A 19,734-nucleotide genomic window follows, 5' to 3' on the forward strand; every position below is an offset into this window, starting at 1 on the left:
TTAATCCAGGAGGAGGAAACAGGACCGAAACAGTCTAAACCTAAATCAGGTTCTACAGAAACTTCCGAAGCTGCTGTACATGATGATACATTAGCAACAATTGTTGGAATGCCATATTTTCTTTCTTTGATGAAAACAATTGTCACTGAGAGTCAAAGGAATGCATGGCTCAACAGAGCTAGGACTCTTAACCTGGTTACAGTGCTGTAAGACACCTAGGGTTCTTCTTATTATCTTCAGTCAATGATGAATTATAAGTAGTTCTAGATTTATGAATGGCTTTTTATGTTATCATCTTTCCAGAGTAAGTTTTTTAGTTTTTTCAAGCATGTGTGCTTCAAAGCATGCCGCTGTGTTTTAAACACAGGAGTCAGCCTAAATTTACTGAAAGCTTTCTTTTTCACAGGGGCAACTTTTTCCACTGTTGAACACATTAAGTACAATGAGATCATCAACTTTTGTAGAAGTAATGTTTATATAGCTGCCCTTTGTTGTATTTGCACATGGCATTGATGAAAAATAGTGTTGGAATTGAACCATTAAATTTGGTTATAGCTTTCTCTGATATATGCATACACTGATGACATAACTCAAAGGTTATCAAATGATATCAAAAGACAGAATTGTGAGGAAATAGTTAATCGTTTCCATATTAGAATGTTTTTATCATGTATATTTTTTGCGTCCCGTCTTCCTGTGAAGCAGCTTATGAATGGAACCTGATCCTTCAGGCATCCTATCTTCCTCTTGGCTTTGTTTCAAGTAGTTTTCTCCAGGGAGCCTCAGAGCAGCTATGCTATGAATGGAGCCCAGAACTAAATCCTCTCTTGTGCCAAAAAACATTTCTAGAGCTTAGTTAAATGTTTTTATGCTGGTTCTATACTGTATGCTCTGCTAAACTGTCCTCATCCTAACCGTCTTTCTCTGCCTTTTCTCATAGGTCCTTGCCACACCTGTCAGAAAAACCATCTGACCATTCAGGAGAGGTCAGGATTTAGAGTAACTAATTGGAGGGGGAGAAATGTTGGGACAGTGCAGGCATGCGGCCTTGACTCTCATGTCATTACTGCTGCTACTGTGGCAAGAGGTCGCACCCATAGAGGTTCCTCCAGACCGTAAGTAACTCAGCAGTCTCTATATGCACGTTTGGTCACAGAAAATTGTGATGCACATGCTACTCCAAAAACTATAGCAGCTACACCCACTTATTTGGCTGATATATTTGTTCATACAGGTTATTACTGGTTATTACATAAAGGTGCTGTTAGGACTGCTGAAGATAGAAAATTCCTCAAATAATTTTAGATCTCATTTTTACAAACTGACACAGCAAATAAGCTGTTTGAGTTTAAAAGGTAATTACTTTTAGAGTTTAGTCAAAGACAGATCATCATTTTGGATTTCAAATGCAGCAAATATTTCCGTTGAGATATGCACTTTTCTGATAGTTTGTAGTTTGTAGTTGTACCATACCATACCATACCAACTTTATTTATAAAGCACTTTATACACCCACAGGACCAAAGTGCTATACACAATCATAAAATACAATACAATCATAAAATAATTGTAGTTGAAATGTTTAATACATTAAAGTTTGGGAAAAACAGAGCTTGTTTTAAAACTCCAGGTGGGGTTTTATAATCTGGGCGGGCAGAAATGAGTCTCTTGTTGAGACACTGTTGTTGGTTAATTCAACATGAATTTAAATTGCAGGCAGAATACTTCTGACCTTGTTGTCTGAGTTGAAGCTGTTGTGCAGCTAAACTTAAGAGTTGAACTTTTTCAATTGTGACATTGTTTTCTTCTGTAAAGTTCAGATTTTGGCAACAGCTGCTAATGACTCGTAATGGAAGGCCAACGGTATCTCTTCCTGCACCACCTTACACTGCAGGATTATACCGTGTTGAACGAGTCCAGAAAAACAAGCTTTTATGTCAGACTCCTGACTTCAGGTGCAGCTGCAACACAAATAACAACAACACAGCAGGGTTAGGAGCATGAACTAAGAAGAACCATGACCATGGGGGACATTAACTGGCATGCCATAGGGAGTGCAGGGTGACCACTCCTTTGTACATGCCCCAATATCTTGATCTTTAGCATGAAATCTTTTTCCTCACATCTTATGGAAGTGAAGCACTATAGTATTAAGGGGCTTTGGCATGGGATTAGGTTTGTGCTGTGCTTCTGAACGTTTTCATGTCACCGTGTTGCAGAATAGATCTGCGCTGGGAGCAGTTCAGAGTCGTCCGTGCGCTCCTCACTGACTTTAAAGTGGACCTGGCTGATCATAGCCAGTCACTGAATTCTAAATCTTGGGTACTTCTGGATTAGCTTTACACACTTAATAACTCCATGACGTGCTACTCGTCTCCTCCTCCTCAGTAACAGTAATGCCAGGACTTTGATGTGATAACTTGAGAAATACATTGTGCATAAAACCCCACAGCTGATAAACATCTTTCAGGGTTAACCCCTAACCCTAGCCTTGCACCTGGCACTGAATCTGAACGCCATCTGCCTGTGTGCGCCCTCTCCCCTAATCTTTATCCTAACCCTGCAGAGAGCACAGCGCAAACCAAATCCTATTTAGTTTCAGATCTTTGTATCAACATTTTATCATTTCACCTTCAGATTGAGCAGTATATTGGTTTGTAATTACAGCTGGATTTAGTTTAACTTTGGTATGCATATTTGCTTCAAATCTGAAGAAAAAGTCAACTTTGAGTCAACCTCTTTATCATGCACATAATTTTGCTCTACATATTTTAAATGTGAAACCAGGGTGTTGGAAATGATTCCATTAACATTTGATTATCATGCAAACAGCCTGCTATATGTCCCTGAGCAGTAGTGTGGCTCGCTCCCTGCTGCAAATGAAAAAAAAGATTAGTCTGCATTGATTCAGCAAGCACGCATTGATATATTATGTAGATATGCTTAGATACATACACACGTGCACGCCCCCACACACACACCCAACTAGACTTATTTCATACTCCTCTATTATGAGCAGAATAAAAGCCAGACTGGATGCTATTGTTAATGGAATCCTGAGGGAGAGAACAAAAGCACAAAGAAGAAATGGAGGAAAGAGGAGTGTGTGTATGGATGGAAAGAAGAAGAACCTTCTTTCCATCCATACACACACTCCTCTTTCATAGCAAAATAACTGTTTTTGTTGTAAAACAACAAATTATTTGATACTGAAGGGTCATAAGGACACCTGCCTTTCACATTGCAGACAGAAACAAGCATAAATGTGTGCTGCCCCCCTCACCCCCACACACCAGTCAGCTGTCAATCACACTGTTGTCTCGTTGTCTGTCCCCCATGGTGTCATCTTGCTATGATTTTTTTCCCCACAAGCCTGACCTTTTAACCTTGCTCTACTGATGCTCTTTTGATCTGACACACACAGACACTGACACACACACAGGGGACATTTGGATAATACCATGACAACCCAGTGACCCCTTCTTCATGGATTCACCACACTGTGATTAAACTGACCGTCAGATATTTGACTTATTTATAAGATAAGAGTTTAGCAGTAAATTTGAACGTTTTTCAATTAGATTGAATTAAATTTGATTAATTTAATGCCAAATTATAACAAAATCATCTCAAGGCACTTCAAAGACGCAGTCCAAATCATCACATGAATCCAATTAATTGGAATACCATTTTCCCATAGTAAACTAAGAATGAATGGATGAAGGGATGGTTGGATGTTTAAACACAAATGACCCCACCTGTCATCTGCTATGATAGCTTAATTTAATTCAATTCAGTTTTGATTATAAATAGCATCAAACCCAATCTGGTTACATACACCTTCTATACGTACATTTCTTCTCAGAAACTGTATAGTCAAGTAATGTAAACTCAAAGGTTATCAGAAAATGGTCAGATAAGACAGGGTTATGAGGGAACACTGTTAACTGTTCACTCTCAATGCCATAAGTCAGCACAAGATCAAGGGTGTGATTAAGGCAGTGAGTCGGTCTGTGAACACTCTGAGAAAATCCAATAGAGTCCAATATAGAATTAAAGTTCATATTCAGGCTGTCATTTTCAACATCTACATGAATATTAAAGTCACCCACTACAATGACTTTATCTGTACTCAGCACTAACTGGGATAAAAACTCTGAGAATTCAGACAGAAACTCAGAATAAGGGCCAGGTGGACGATACACAACAACAAACACAAGAGGTTTCTGGGATTTCCACTTTGCGTGGGAAAAACTGAGAATCAGAGATTCAAAAGAGCTCAAACTAATCTTGGGTCTGGGACTGATTAGTAACCCTGATCTGAAGATAGCTGCCACTCCTCCTCCTCTGCCTGTGGTTCCAGGAACGTGAACATTTAAACAGTCAGAGGGAGTTGCTTCATTAATGCTAACATGATGCTAACATGATGCTAACATGATCCTCCTGCTGCAGCCAGGTTTCTGTAAGACAAAATATATCAATATGATGATCACAAATCAACTCATTCACTAACAGAGACTTGGAAAGGAGAGGTCTGATATTCAGCAGACCACATTTAATAGTTTGATGTTTTTGTTCAGTTAAAGTTTTTGTTTTAATAATTTCTTTTTGCACAAGAGGATTTGCTCCTTTTGTGTTAATTGATTGGGTGGGTAGCAGTAGGTGGGAAGCTGCAGAGAAGTGTGTAAGACTACAACTCTGCATCCTGGTCTGAACCCTGGGTTGTCATGTTTTAGGGTGGCAAATAAATTCATCCATATTTCTAGAAATGAGAGCTGCTCCTTCCAAAGTGGGATGGATGCCGTCTCTCCTCATCAGACCAGGTTTTCTCCAGAAAGATCATATGACAGCTTATTAGGACACTGTATACAATACAGTTTAAGTCAGTAGGTGTAGCGAGACTGCCTGTTTACCTGTTTTTCTTGTCACCTTCTCTCTTTCACAGCAAACTGCTCTCTTAAAGGGGAAGTTAGTTTTTGTAAAACCTGGACCTTATGTCTGCTATAAAATACGTTCTTCTCATCATTGATAACAGTTTGGTGAAAGTCGGCGTCCTTCTGAAGATATTTAGATCACTGGAGATCGGCGTATATCCATATAACAGAGAGAACAGGGCAGAGACAATACAGGCTCTTAATAAGGTTTATCTGTCTTTATTTCACCAATACTTTAAGACCAATGAATGAATGAACGTGTAACTATTGCACTGTTAGCTCAGAGCTGCAGCACAGCTAAGTGGATAAGCTGCAGGGCCGTGCGGCGATGACGTCATCCCAGTAGATGCACGCGTGTGTAGAAAGCCCCCCAATAGCCCCCGATAACAACAACACGGCAGCTCTGTGCTAACAGAAGGACGCCAACTTTCTCCAAACTGTTATCGGTGAGTAGATGAATGTATTTTATGCCAGAAATAAGGTCCAGGTTTTAAAAAAACGAACTTCCCCTTTAATTCTTTGCACATCCCCACAGTACACACAAATGTTCACGCCATGGCTTACTCTCCCTCTTATGATAGTTATGAGCATACAATGAATAGTATTTTAAATAAAAAAGGATACCCTTATCAGTAGAGCATAGACACACACCACAGTGTATGTATCCATGTGTATGACCTGCCACTGCTGCCTAAGAAGCAGCTCATTCCAAAATCTGAATTCATCAACACTTCATCTGTAGTTGCTCCTCTCTTTATTTTGGTTTTGCACATTTAGAGACCATAAGTGCTCTTTGTGTGTTAATGGGTGGTATTTAATTGTTCCCAGTAGAAAATGGGAACATGTGCTGTGAATACCAACTGTAGTAAAAAGGAAGAAAAACAGACTAGTGCACAGAGTACACTGGCCTTCAGACATCTCATGTGCAGCTCCCCCAAAGAAAGCCCAAAGTGTTCCAGTCTATAAATAACATGCTCTAACTCACAACTGGTGTGTTGTCTTTCTTTTGCTCACTGCTCATCCCTGCTTCTGTGGAAACTTCTTACAGGTGAGTGTCCTGTTCTTGTTTCGTTTTAAAGACCACTGTCTTCTTTCACATGCACCTAGAACTTGCATAGATAAACACTAGACTTAACTGTAAGTCATCACAGTGGCTCTTAGCTGGTCCTCAAGCTCCACGTTTTCCAACTGTATAGCCTACATTAGAGTATGAGGACAGTTTGTTTTGATCCATTCTCCCTGTCAGGTGGATATGGAGCCATATCAGGGCCATAATAGGTGCATTCCCACTGTAGGAACCTTTGGCAGTTCTAATAACCTTTTAATCCGCGGGGCCGTTTTCTCCCGCATTCGGACATACAGGAACTCGGGGCTATCACCCTCAGTTCCTATAACCATTTCAGCTCCTTCTCCTCAGCTGGGTCTGTTCTGGGTTCTATAGGAACACATCTGACGGAGGTGTGTGGTGGTTGGTAGCTCCGCCCCTTGGTGGTCGGTAGCTCCGCCCCTTGTCATGCTGTCAGGCTGAAATGTTTCCTCATACGACACGGACACAACCTTGGCGTGTTTAATAAGTTAAACCTCCACGTGGTCTCCTTTGTCTGCGGCGCTCTGCTCTCCTTCCTTCATGAAACCAAGAAGTACGGCCTGCGCTCCATCCTGCGTCTCCTGACTCTCTCTGTGAGCTCTTCCAGCCTCCATGTTAGACGCCCCATGTGATCGTCCATGATAAATATCACCATCATGCAGACCATGAACACGGTGGCCTCCCCGCTCTCCATGTTAGCTTCTTTGTGGTGTTTTTTCTTCTTTGCTTACTTTTACCAGGTTTTGTTTTGTTCTGTTTTGTTGTTGAATGTGGCGCTAAAGTAACACGTCGCTGTCGCAGACGGTTGCGTCGCATCAGTCCCGACCTGGTCCTGACTCATGTGGGAATGCAGACTGAAACGGTTCCCCTGGAGAAGGACAGCTATCAGAACGGAATTCCAGGAGGACTGCTCTGTCCGAATGCGGCTATTGTTTGTTCAACTCTGATTTTGAATTTGAAAAACAAAGAATTGTGTTCAAAATGAAAAGATTTATTTTTACTTTGAATTCCAGTTGAATTAGTTTTCTAATGTTTATACAATTTCTTAAATTTAGGATTCTTTCCTTCAGTTTCAGATTTGATATATTTTCTGAGTTTTGGATATTTTTTCACCTTCACATCCTTTTTTTACACTTTCAGATTCCTTTTTTTTCAGTTTCAAACTTTGGCCCTGATCTGGTTTGAGGGGCGGGGCTTCAGATGACAGGGGCGGGGAATCATGAGTGACAGCTAGCTGCCGGGGCTCAGGTTTAAACGTATGCGCAGTATTAATGGGATTCCTAGTGAACATAACATGTGCCACTAACAAAATTTGGTTATTTAAGCTGTCGACATGTGTCAATCCTGCTCTTCTAGCACATTCCCATCCGTCCCACATTAGCAAACGCACAGGATTACTACAGGATATGTTGACGTCACTAACAGACGACTCACCAAACTCTGACAGAACAATATTACAGTCTATTCCAGAATAAAGAAGAGCCCAACGACACTTTACACTGTAACACCTGCACCTTTTAATACTGATGAGTTTTCGATGCTACTTTAAGCTTTCACTGTTGCTGTGATTTAAAAAAGACACATTGTGAAGGAAAGAACTTGTCACCACTTCCGTTTCTACACTGTAGCCTGACATCTGTCTGTAGAAACAGTTTTTTAGCATGAAATGCAGTTTGTGTACTGTTTTCTCTCCTGTCAGACAGCATGCACACACTGAGCTGCCCCTCTTCAGTAGTTTCAGCCTCCTGATGAAGATCTTTAAATGCTGCGGACACCACTCAGCATTTTGAAAGAAAAAACGAAAGCAAGGCCCTTCTCCCTTATTAAACCATTTATCCATCAATACTATCTGAGGCTAAACAACACTATCAGTCTATTATTTTCAGTACCAGGTACACATTACCAGGTTTCATGTCTTTAACACAACAAACCCGTGGTAGAAGAGTACACCGCAATAGAGTTTCCATCGTTTACTAGAAATCATGTAAATACTGTGGTGTCAAACAAGTCGTCAAAGTTTCCATGTTTCCTGAAGGCAGCATGACAAGATGGAGCCAGTGGTCACTCCTGATTTCGCACCCCTATCATCTGAAGCCCCTCCCCTCATACCCGCTGGTATCTGGAATCTGAAAGGGAGAGACCAAAGGAAAAATATTTAACTCAAATAACTTTTGCTGCACTTCTTTTTTTTTTTTATTCAATTTTTTGTTTTTCAAAGTTCAAGTTCAAAATAATTTTTTCAATTTCAGCTATACGTTTCAATTTAATAAACATTATGACCCGCACAGGCTCCATATGCTGCCCTTTCACACTGATAAGCAAAATGAGACCTAAAATATCTTTAAAAGGACAGTTTTATGAAAACAGCAGCTCTATCAGAAGACAGAAAACAAAACAAACCAAAAGAAGGCTCCAAAGTCAAAGAAGTGGTCAGGTGACAGATGTTCAGGTTAAAAGCATGCATCACTACAGAAAAGGTCTCTATAGTTAAACCGCCTTGTGACCCACAAAATGGGCGGAGTGGACCAGCTGTGAACCACTGAGATAACACATGGTCATTTTATGACTATGCATACAGTGTAGCATTGCACAGTAAATGTTTATACTGTCTGTCTACTGTTATTAACAACCACATCCCAATTTGTCCATCCTTCTTCCTGTCTCTCTTTTCATTGGACTAACAGCAAAGATCCAGCAAGACCGTAAGTGTTTCTTCTTAACATGTCACTGCTAATGCTTCTGTCCCACCTATTCCTTCCACAGCTCACAGCTGGCAGCATGAAATGCTACAGCAGTGTGGGCTAATTAAACCGTGAAAATGACTAAATATTATAAACTTAACAGCTGATATTTACAGAGTCTATGTCCTGTTGGCTCACAGAGATTAAACAGTCTTTCAATAGATTTCAGAAGCATTCTGCTGATGAGCAGACGCTGTGTCACGCATTTTGTTGTCCGGTTTGATCTAGAGAAAACACAGCTTGCATTCTGTGAATTGGTGAAACACGCACTTGTATCCGATTCCTGTATGTCACTGGACACTGTGAGCTATAAATGCAAAAAGGCAGAGAAATATGGCTGTGTGGTGTGTCTGTAGCGTTGAGGAGTTGTAGCCATCACATATGTATAGCAGCGAGAACACAGCCTGGGGAGTAAGATTATCAGAAACAGTTGAAAAGGTATAGAAACAAATTGGTGAAATACAGAAGTTTATTTTTCTCATCAGCAACAAAGCAAACACCCTACTACAGTACATTCCTACATTGCCACAGACACATCCTATAGTTCAGTTGCTGCACTCTGACCACATATACAGCCATGCTGCAAGATACACTCACCATGAAGCCAAATCTGTATTAATCTGCTGCTGATATTATTCCCCTCTAAATGCCCTATTCCTTTATGCTTGAGAAAACATTTTGAACACTGCAGTGGCCAGCTGTCTGATTATTTCTCACCCATGAAAAAACTGTGTCAGAAATGGGTAGAGAGATCAGAAAAAAACCTCCAGATTGGCATGCCATGTTAAATATATGTTATTAGGAATAATTACAAGATAGAATTATATTAATTTCATCTTTATCCTTTTATTTATCTTTAAGATCCTATGATGTTTCAGTCCTAACAGGAAAATATTTTTTGGCCTGAAAACTGTAAAATCTGTAATTCTTGCTACTAGAAGTTAGTACACCGAATACCAAAAATTAATTCACTTGGAAAAGGAAAACTAGGGCACCCCCCTGGAGCCAGACCTGGAGACGGGAGCTCACTGGCAAGTGCCTGGTGGCCAAGTCCTGGTTCCAGGGGCATGGTCAGGCTCTGCCCAAAGAAGAAACAGGAAGCCACTTACATGTGGGCCCGCCCCTCGCAGGGAGTAAATTTAAGGTTTAATGCTGGGCGGCAGACGAAAGGGGGGGCCTGGTTGTGCTGATCCCCAGTGTTGCAAACTGGCTCTCGAGACGTGGAATGTCACTTCGCTGACAGGGAAAGAGGATGAACTGTTGTGCGAGGTGGAGCAGTACCAACTAGATATAATTGGGCTCACCTCCGCACACAGTGTGGGCTATGGAATCAAACTCCTGTAGATGGGCTGGACTTTCTCATACAACAGCTCAGATTACCCGGCCTTCTTGGAATCTCTGGGTGGTGTCCTGGAGAGGGTTACACATGGGGATTCCATTGTTCTTCTGTGAGACTTCAGTGCCCATGATGGTAATGATGGAGTGGTGTGATTCGGACAAACGGCCCCCGTGATCTAAATCCGAGCTGTGTTTTGTTTTTTAAATCTGGGCTAGTCATGGATTGTTAATTTCAAACACCCCGTTCAAGCATAAGGTGGTTCAGATCTGTGGCCATATGTCTTGGACACTCAGGTGGAAAGAGGGGCAGAGCTGTGAAATGCCCACCACCTGGTGGTGAGTTGGATATGGTGGCAACTCCCACCTCTAGGAGAATTTTTTCATATACCTGGAGAGGTTGGGGACATGGAATCTAAATGGATCGTGTTCAGGACCTTCATTGTGGATGCAACTTCCAAGAACCGTGGCCTGAAGGTTTTCAATACCTGTTGGGGTGGTAACCGGAGGACCCACTAGTGGGCGCCAGCGGTGAGGGAAGCCGTCAAGCTGAAGAAGGAGGCTATTCGGGCTTGGTTGTTCCAGAGGTGACCTAAAGCAGCTGGAGTGGCCAAAAGGGCTGCAGCATTGAAGCTGAACCTAAAAATTGAGTTTGGGAGGAATTTGGCGAGGCCGTGGACAAAGACTTTCAGTTGGCCTCAAGGGTGTTCTGGCAAACCATTTGACGACGAAAGGGAAAGCAGGGTCCATCCCAGGTTTCGCTTGATCTGAGAGGAGAATTGCTGACCCAGACTAAGGATATTATCAGGCAATGAAAGGAGCACTTTGAGGATCTCTCAATTCCGGCTAACGTGTCCTTCAATGAGGAGGTAGAGTCTGAGGACTTGTGGGAAGACTCGCTCATCATCTTGGTGGAAATTGCTGAGGTTGTTAAAAAGCTTCCCGGCGGCAAAGAGCTGGGGGTGGATGAGATTCGCCCTGAGATGCTAAAAGCTCAAGACATGGTGGGGCTGTTGTGGCTGACATGTCTCCTCAATGTCGCATGCAGGTCTGGGAGTGACATGCTTACGACCGAACTATTCGGTCCCTGTATCACCAAAGCCAGGGCTGCCCCTTGTCACGATCCTGCGACCCGACCTCAGATAAGAGGAAGATGATGGATGGGTGGACTTCCTTCTGATGTGTCCCCATAAAGTTATTCATTTATTTTTAGGGTAGAAATTGGTTTAACTTTAAGTTAGGTTTTAGTTAAAGTTAGGGGTAGTCAAGGGTCAAAGGGATGGGGAAGTGAGTCCTGAGGAAATGATTGAAAGACATTTCAATGTTTTCTGAAGTGATGGAAACAGGACTGTTTGTGTGTATATGTGTGTGTGTTATCTGTTCACAACCCTATTTCTGTAACCTTGTTTGTGTCTCTCTGTTCCTCCCACAGTGAAGCAGCCCCCCACTATAATCAAACAGTCTGTCAAGGACTACATTGTCGACCCCAGAGATAACATCATCATCGAGTGTGAGGGCAAGGGCAATCCAGTGCCAGTGTAAGGAGTAACTATACACTCAACAGCACACACAGAGCTTTTACTATAGATTTACTTTTTTTACCCTCTACTCAGTACACAAATACACAATAATGCAAATTTATACTGTTAACATAGGTGTCAATATAATAGATTCTTGATTCTTTTCCATGTGTGTATTGTGCTGTGACTCAAAGGTGACAGCCTGGTAAGCGCTCTATTCAGACTGACAGCCATGTTAGCTTGAATGTAGGAAGAGCACAAACTAGCATATCAGCGAGCAAATGATACCCCCTTTACACCAAAGCTGGGATGAACCTCTACTTCTCATAAGCATGAGTGCAAAATAATGAGCATCACGATAAAAAAACGTCAACAGGATAAGATGACACACTTTCTGCACCAATTAGACCCAGCTGGACGGTAAGCAGCAGAATGCAGCAGGACATTAAACAGTCGATGGGAGAGTTGTATCATGCTGATCCAGCGCTAGTCAGAACACATTTTAAACCAAAAGCACTTTGAATTGTTTGTACATGAAATGTGCTATATAAATAAATTTGATTTGATTTGATTTGATACCATCATCTCCATCCTCACACTTTCAATCATTAATTGTTTTCACAAAACCCTGTACCTCGCTCAGCCTTCAGGGCCTGTCTGTCTCTGAGTGATGAGGAGTGACAATGCTGCACTGCCACTCTGTCTCTTCCCTGTCTGTGTGACTTACACACACACACGCACACACACACATACACAAACATGCACGCACATGCACACACACACATACACGCACACACACGCGCATACACACGCGCACACACACACACACACACACACACACGCACACATACACGCACACACACACAGACACATACACGCACACACACGCGCACACACAGACACACACACGCACACACACATACACACAAACATGCACGCACATGCACACACACACACATGCACACACACACACACGCGCACACACACACACACACACACACACACACGCACACATACACGCATACACACATGCACAGACACATACACGCACACACACGTGCACACACACGCACACGCACACACACACACAAACACGCTCACACACACGCACACACACACACACACACACACACACACACATACACACAAACACGCACGCACACACACACACACACACACACACACACACACACACACAAGCTATCAGTTATCAGGCCCCTCTCTGTGGAACCAGCTGCCAGTTTGGGAGGCAGAGCCTTCAGTTATCAGGCCCCTCTCTGTGGAACCAGCTGCCAGTTTGGGAGGCAGAGCCTTCAGTTATCAGGCTCCTCTCTGTGGAACCAGCTGCCAGTTTGGCTTCAGGAAGCAGACACCCTCTCTGCCTTTAAGACCAGGCTTAAAACTTTCCTTTCGGATAAAGCTTATAGTTAGGGATGGCTCAGGTGATCCTGAAACATCCCATAGTTATACTACTACAGTCTTACAGTGCACTGTGACCTCCCATGATGCACCTCTTCTCACACTACTCTCTTTCCTATGAAGTAATCTGCACCATACTGTAGGTATAAGAGAATTAGCAATGGTTCTTGTCTCGCAGTAGGGTTTTCTGTGTTTTTTTTCCCTTTTTTTCTTCTTATGGTGCCAAAGGCATTCATTTGACAGTTGTTAGACAGGAAGTAGGGCAGAAAGAGAATTGCAGGAAGGCAAACAATAAAGGGCATCAATTCGGGCCGGTTGTATCCAGGAACTACAGCCGCAGTACAAGGGATGCCAGCTTAGCCAGTCGAGTTTTATGTTCTTAAATCATTTTATATTTGAAACCAAATTTCAACTCTGGTTGCCTGCAGTAAAATGTTGTGCACATATGCACAGAATGACCTCAGCTGCACTTACACTTTCTCATGCAATTCACATGCACACACACAGAGATACACAGTTACATCACTGGGGGGGGGGGGGGGGGGGGCGGGGGGGGTGACCAGTCAGGACAGTGGCACATTGTTTATTTGGAGAAAGACTGGCTTTACGTAAGACAAATGAACACACACACACACACACACTTACACAACCTCACAATACGGCACTGGTGTGTGCACATACTGGCTCTGTCCCTGTGAGAGGCTTTGTCCTCCAATAATGCACTCAGTTGACTACTATACTCATGAAACATTCACCGAAAGTGATCGTTTACTTATTTACTTGCAATCAGTCTGTCACTGCACAACACACACCATAACACACACAGCTCTGGGCTCCATTGCTTAAACAGTGGCCCTTTGTTCGGACTCCTCCAAAAGACTGAGTTAAACTTTAAAAAGAAGCATTTTTTTTTTAAAGATCCCCTCTTCTCGCTAATAATAGAGCTGACTTATGTGAGCAGACTCACTATCAGGCAGTGCTCTGGAAACACTTCATGGAACCAGATAAATGAACTACAATATCGCATGCACAACAAAGCAAGTGGATGTTTGCACTGCTGTCAGATGTCATATGAGATGCAAATAATAGGCATAATGGTTTCTACATTTTCTGGTTTTAAAACTCAAGTAGGAGGTTTCTACCTCCAAAGCCTTGGGTTTCTGTGTAATCTGTACAGAACTGGGCTCGCATTTACAGAGATAACATGCATCCACCCAGCTGTTTGATTTAAAAGTTTTAATCACTGTTAAAAAGTCACTGCCCAAAGCATAATCTAACAAGATGCAAAGGTTAACAAAAAAATGACACAATGTGCATGAAGCTTCCATTAAACAGGAGAGTTAACAAGGCTGTCAGGGCTCAAAGGGCTACATGAAACTAGATTCAGGAGCATATCTCCATCATATTTTCTGCAGTGTTTTTCACAGTTTGGTTAAATAGTGACAGCTTAGTGTCAACTTTTCAGACTCTTGTTCTTTCTCTGGGATTCATTTGCAGGATAAGATAGACCTTTATTCATCCTAGAGGAAGAAATTTCAGAGTTACTTAGAGCCTTTTCTTGTTTGAATCAATCCATTTAGTCCACTAGTGTAGATGTGTGTGTGAATATTCATGCAGTCAGAAGTTTGCAGCCAGTTTTCATGGTTTCATGGTTAATTTGCTCCTGTAAAGCTAACCCTTGGTTTAATTGAAACGTGGCTCAGGTTCTCATGGCGAAGGAACGGAAAGTTTTTCAACATTGGGAAAAATCCGATGGTGACTATGCGGAAACGCTCAGGAACCCTGGAGATTGGTTTCCGTAGTGGAGAACGACCAGAAGACTATGAAGGAGAGTACCAGTGTTTTGCCAACAATAACATTGGAGCGGCACTGTCCAACAAAATCCTGCTCCGGGTCTCCAGTAAGAACACAGAAAATGTTCAGATTCCTCTGAAATAAAAAAAGAGACTTATTCAAATCTGTGGAGAAGAGTGAAAGACTGATCAGCTCAGTATTTGTAAAGGAGAAAATCTTTCTTTCTTTCTCTCTTCCCCTCCTTCCAGAGGCTCCCCTGTGGCCTAAGGAGGCGCTGGAGCCAGTGTTGGTGACTGAAGGCTCCTCGCTGGTTCTACCCTGTAACCCCCCACCTGGCCTGCCTCCTCCTATCACCTTCTGGATGGACAGCAGTGAGTAACAGTTACACATAAACATGCCCCCACATGCACTCCTTCTTATATGTATACAGTATATATATATATGCTATATTTTTGTGTCTTGTTATTGTTATTTACTGACTTCACCATATTGGCCACGAACGATGACATCATCAGCAATCTATCTATCTATCTATCTATCTATCTATCTATCTATCTATCTATCTATCTATCTATCTATCTATCTATCTATCTATCCATCCATCCATCCATCCATCCATCCAGTGATGGAAGAGGTGAGGATGGACTCAATGATGGAGGAGTAGAAGTGCACCATCATTGTCCTTGGCAAGGTGAATTTCTTCAGATGCCGCAGGAAGTACATCCTCTGCTGGGCTTTCTTGATGAGGGTTCTTGAGGTTCTGGGAGATGATAGTTCCCAGGAAGCAGAAAGACTCCACGGTGTTAGTTGTGGAGTCACAGAGGCTGATTGGGGTAGGTGAGGCTGAGTTCTTCCTGAAGTCCACACCCATCTCCACTGAGCTCCAGGTTGTTTTGGTTGCACCAGGTCGCCAGATGGTCAGCCTCCCACCTGTAGGCGGACTCGTCACCATCAGAGAAAAGTCCGATGAGAGTGGTGTCGCCCACAAACTTCAGGAGCTTGATGAACTTCTGACTGGAGGTGCAGCTGTTGGTGTACAGGGATCTGTTGATTGGTTCCCTGTCATTGTTTTGGCGGCCATACGCCATCAGTTGGTGTGTTTAGAGTGTAGCTTACGCTCTTCCAGATCCTTTTAGAGTTGATTTTAAAATTCTTCTTTTTGTTTTTAAATGTCTTCATGGTCTTGCCCCACAGTATCTGTTTGACCTGCTTCTGACCTAATCCTTAACCTGCCTACTCTAATATTACAATATTGCACTATTGCACAATTCTCACTCTCTTCAATTGTATCAATTGTATTATTGCATTTTGCTTGTACCTGTTGAGGCGTCCATGACCATGGTACACTGATAGGGACAACAAGAAGGCGGACATTCCCAGCCGCACACCCCTCTGGACAATTGCATTCCCACCCACAGTGTCTATTTATTGCAAATGTACATACTGTATTTATTATTATCATATACATCCCTATTTACCACCCATACTCAATTCCATTCTTACTGTTCTGCATTTCTATTTTTTATTCTTTTATGTTATTGTTGAGTGTTGTACTTTGCGATTGAAGTTTTACCAGAGTCAAATTCCTTGTTTGATTAGTCAAACCTGCCCAATAAAGCTGATTCTGATTCTGATTCTGATTCAGCCATACGCTCCTTCACGTTCTCTCAGGTCAGCAGATCAGTTATTGTTTGTCGTCCCCAAAACAAAGAGAAAACTTAGCGGGGACCCTGACCTTCTCAGGCGCTGCCCCAAAACTGGAACGAGTTATATTTACACATCAGGCAGGCCGACTCACTCACTCTTTGTCTGTTTGTTGGCTTTTAATTCACTCTGACGTGTTGGCTTTGTTTTTATTTCATTTTTATGGTTTTTATGCTTTACTTGTATTTCATATATGTGTACAGCACTTTGGCCAACTGTGTTGTTTTAAAAGTGCTATACAAATAAAGTTAGATTGGATTGCACTTCCTGGATTCTTTGGGCCTAAAAAAAAGCATGGCAACAATCAAAAGAGCGGCTACTCTGTTGTCCTCCATTTAAATCCATAGCTTGGAACAGTCTGAATGGTTGGTATTTGTTCATTCACTCGTGACATCAGTCAGTGTTTTAAAGTTAAACATTTCTGAAAAAACCTCTAATGATAGCCCATTTTGATCCTTGTGACAAAAGGAGGCAGAACTTTGAAGAAAGTAGGCTCCGCAAAATTGAACAAGTGCTTAAGATACGAACTAAATGTACACAAAGAGTTGAGCAAAGCCAAAGAACATTAGCAAACAAGGAATGACCCAAAATATCAGAATAAAATGAGAGTTCAACCAGTACTTGACCAAACCCACAGACCATGACAGTTTCCTCTTGTGAAAGTCATACGTATTGATGCGGCTTCATCACCTGCCTCCTTGTCCTCTTCCTGTGTCTGTCAGGTATGAGTGCCATTCCTCGGGATAAGAGAGTGTCCATGGGTCTGAATGGAGACCTGTACTTCTCCAATGTTTTGGCTCAAGATGCTCAGAGAGACTACAGCTGCAACGCTCGTTTCCTCTTCACACACACCATCCAGCAGAAGAACCCCTTTACACTCAAAGTCCAGCCCAGTAAGTAGAGAACACAGAGGCACATAGTGTGATGACTGAGATTAACATTCCACCATTTCTCCAGGAAAACTAGGGCAGGTAGCCTACATTGGATTTTCCAAAGGATTTCTCTTCGTGTGTTAGTAACTACATTGCAGTTGTCCCACAATAGACAACCCTGTAAACTACAGCAACTGTATGAATGGGGAGGTCCACAACCTTTTGAGAAGCATTGGTTTTTGGAGAAAAAGGTTATGTTTAACTGGATTCACTCAGTAATGAACAGCATGCCTCCTGGCATTCAGGTTGACGTGACTGAAGACCAAAGCTGGAGCCAATGAATAACCACAACCTACTGAACGCCCACTCTATTCTCTGTCTCATTGCAGAGTTAGTGGCCCTGTTCAGACCTGGTATAGTCTGGATGATCCAGTTGCAGGTGGACATCTCTAACCGTGCTTGAGTGTGCTCACACCTGAAGTTAAAATTAGTCTTCACATGCATTCTGAGTGACCATTTGTTATCTGATTACCCAGGAAGCCAGATCATCCGGGACACCAGCCCTGAACAGGGCCAGTGAGTGTTAGTGTTGTTTTGTCCGGTGGAAAAAGGGCTATCATGATTATTTTAATAAACCATTTTAACACTAAAACAATTGATCTTAAAACAACATGGGCAACCCTGCTATAAGATGCTGATTGAATCCTTTCCCACTGCCTGTGGCTGTGTTTACCCTCAGTGCTGGCAGAATTATGAGCTTCATCATGCCTGTAACTATGAAAACATGAAGGGATGGCATGGGATCGTATCCTGTTGTGGACCCAGTTTCTGACCATCTGGACTTTCTGAAAAGATTGTCTACGTTTCTTGTTTTTGACTGAGCCACAGGCAGAAAGCTAGCACAGGAAGTCTGAGATGTGCTAGATGGAAAAAATGTGATGTTTTCCTGGTTTCTTCAGAAGGTTGAACACTTGCTGGACTCATTTCTCATCTTTACTTTCAGTTTTATTCGGAGCATATCTCCACTGTGTTATCAGGGTGCCTGAATGTGTTTGTGTATGCACTGATGAGTCATTGTGTGTGCCTGTTGTTTCCAGAGGAGCCGTATAATGACACATCTTACAATGCCACTGACCTCTACGGTGGTGAGTCCCTTACCGTCCAGATAGCTCCTCTTCCTATATGGCTGGCACACTAATCTGGTAGCTGGATCTAACCTCTTAACTGCTGTCTACATGTGTACTCTTTTTCTGATGTAGATTTTTGTGTGTATGTAGGAGCTGTTTTTACTTCCTGATTGAAGGTATTGATACAATGTCAAACTGAAACCAAAAGCATTACCAGCCAGAGCCTCTGCTCATCTTGAAGCAGCACTCCTGCGTGATATCTCGGCTCGGTTTACAATTTCTTGCTCATGCCTCCTCTCATCCCCTTCTCGTTTCTCTCAGCATCATATTGAGAACCCCACAGACCATCTTGGCACTTGACAGTTCTCTCTTCAAACCCCTGACCAAACAACTGAAATGATTTCCTACAAAACGTTGCAACAAACAGTTTCTCTTGATCAATAAAACGGAGTATAGATGATTATGGTTGTTTTTTGTTGTAATTTTGAAGAGTAAATGTGTTGGAACAAATGTTCTAACAGAATGCAACCAAAGCCCAGGATGTCATGACGGTGGAGGTTGTGTGGCGTGGTGCTGAAGAAGGACCTGGGTGCAGATATTTCCAAAAGAAAACTGGATTTATTCCACAGAAAAAAAACGAACAGAAAGCGCAGCTGAGCCGGATTACCAAAAAAAACCTAAACTGAACCTGAAAATCTTACATTAACATGGCCACAAGGACAAACCTGAACCAGAGCATGAATGACTGGCATGGATGACAGGGAGGATCTGGGCCTGGACCATGGAAAAACCCGAGGAGGGTGATTAATGAGTGAAGGCAGCTGAGGGGAGAAACACGGGAGACGTGAGTGAAGCTGATGGCAGGGCAGGAGAGACTGAGGAAAAACATGGCAAAACTAAAGAGTGGACAGGAACCGGAAACATGATCAAAACTAACAGACATGACAGAAATGTCAAACATGACACAGGACGTCATAACCAAGCAGGAGAGAGATGTGACTCAAGGTGACTCTCATCTCCACTCAGCGTTAAAGGATTACATGTAATGAATAAGCATGCAGTAATCAACTCACCAATGATCATTCATTTAAGTATGCTGCACATACAGAGTTGAGTGTGTATTCATTATTCCACACACCTCCTGCATGTGTCCATAGCTGGAGGGGACAGATCAGACAAAGTGACACCATGTGTGCAGCCG

The 19,734-nt window shown here is 42.5% G+C and overlaps 1 protein-coding gene across 13 annotated transcripts in view; it reads left to right on the top strand.

Moving 5' to 3' along the window:
- Window positions 1–19,734, top strand: part of nfasca (neurofascin homolog (chicken) a) — a 225,406-nt gene that overhangs the window by 85,897 nt on the left and 119,775 nt on the right. For 11 of the 13 annotated variants that reach the window (XR_012769529.1, XM_075461905.1, XM_075461903.1 and 8 more), the window contains 7 exons: window positions 941–1,115; window positions 8,706–8,723; window positions 11,530–11,635; window positions 14,740–14,936; window positions 15,079–15,201; window positions 17,257–17,427; window positions 18,504–18,551. Coding sequence is in view for 12 of the 13 variants with exons in the window: in XM_075461905.1 (XP_075318020.1) it covers window positions 1,022–1,115; window positions 8,706–8,723; window positions 11,530–11,635; window positions 14,740–14,936; window positions 15,079–15,201; window positions 17,257–17,427; window positions 18,504–18,551 (757 nt within the window). In the remaining variant the exon portion in view is untranslated. The remainder of the gene's footprint in view (window positions 1–940; window positions 1,116–8,705; window positions 8,724–11,529; window positions 11,636–14,739; window positions 14,937–15,078; window positions 15,202–17,256; window positions 17,428–18,503; window positions 18,552–19,734) is intronic. The other 2 variants (XM_075461910.1, XM_075461906.1) reach the window with 2 other exon arrangements.

The sequence above is a fragment of the Odontesthes bonariensis genome, chromosome 3 (genome assembly GCF_027942865.1).
Source record: "Odontesthes bonariensis isolate fOdoBon6 chromosome 3, fOdoBon6.hap1, whole genome shotgun sequence".
Classification (NCBI taxonomy): Eukaryota; Metazoa; Chordata; class Actinopteri; order Atheriniformes; family Atherinopsidae; genus Odontesthes; species Odontesthes bonariensis.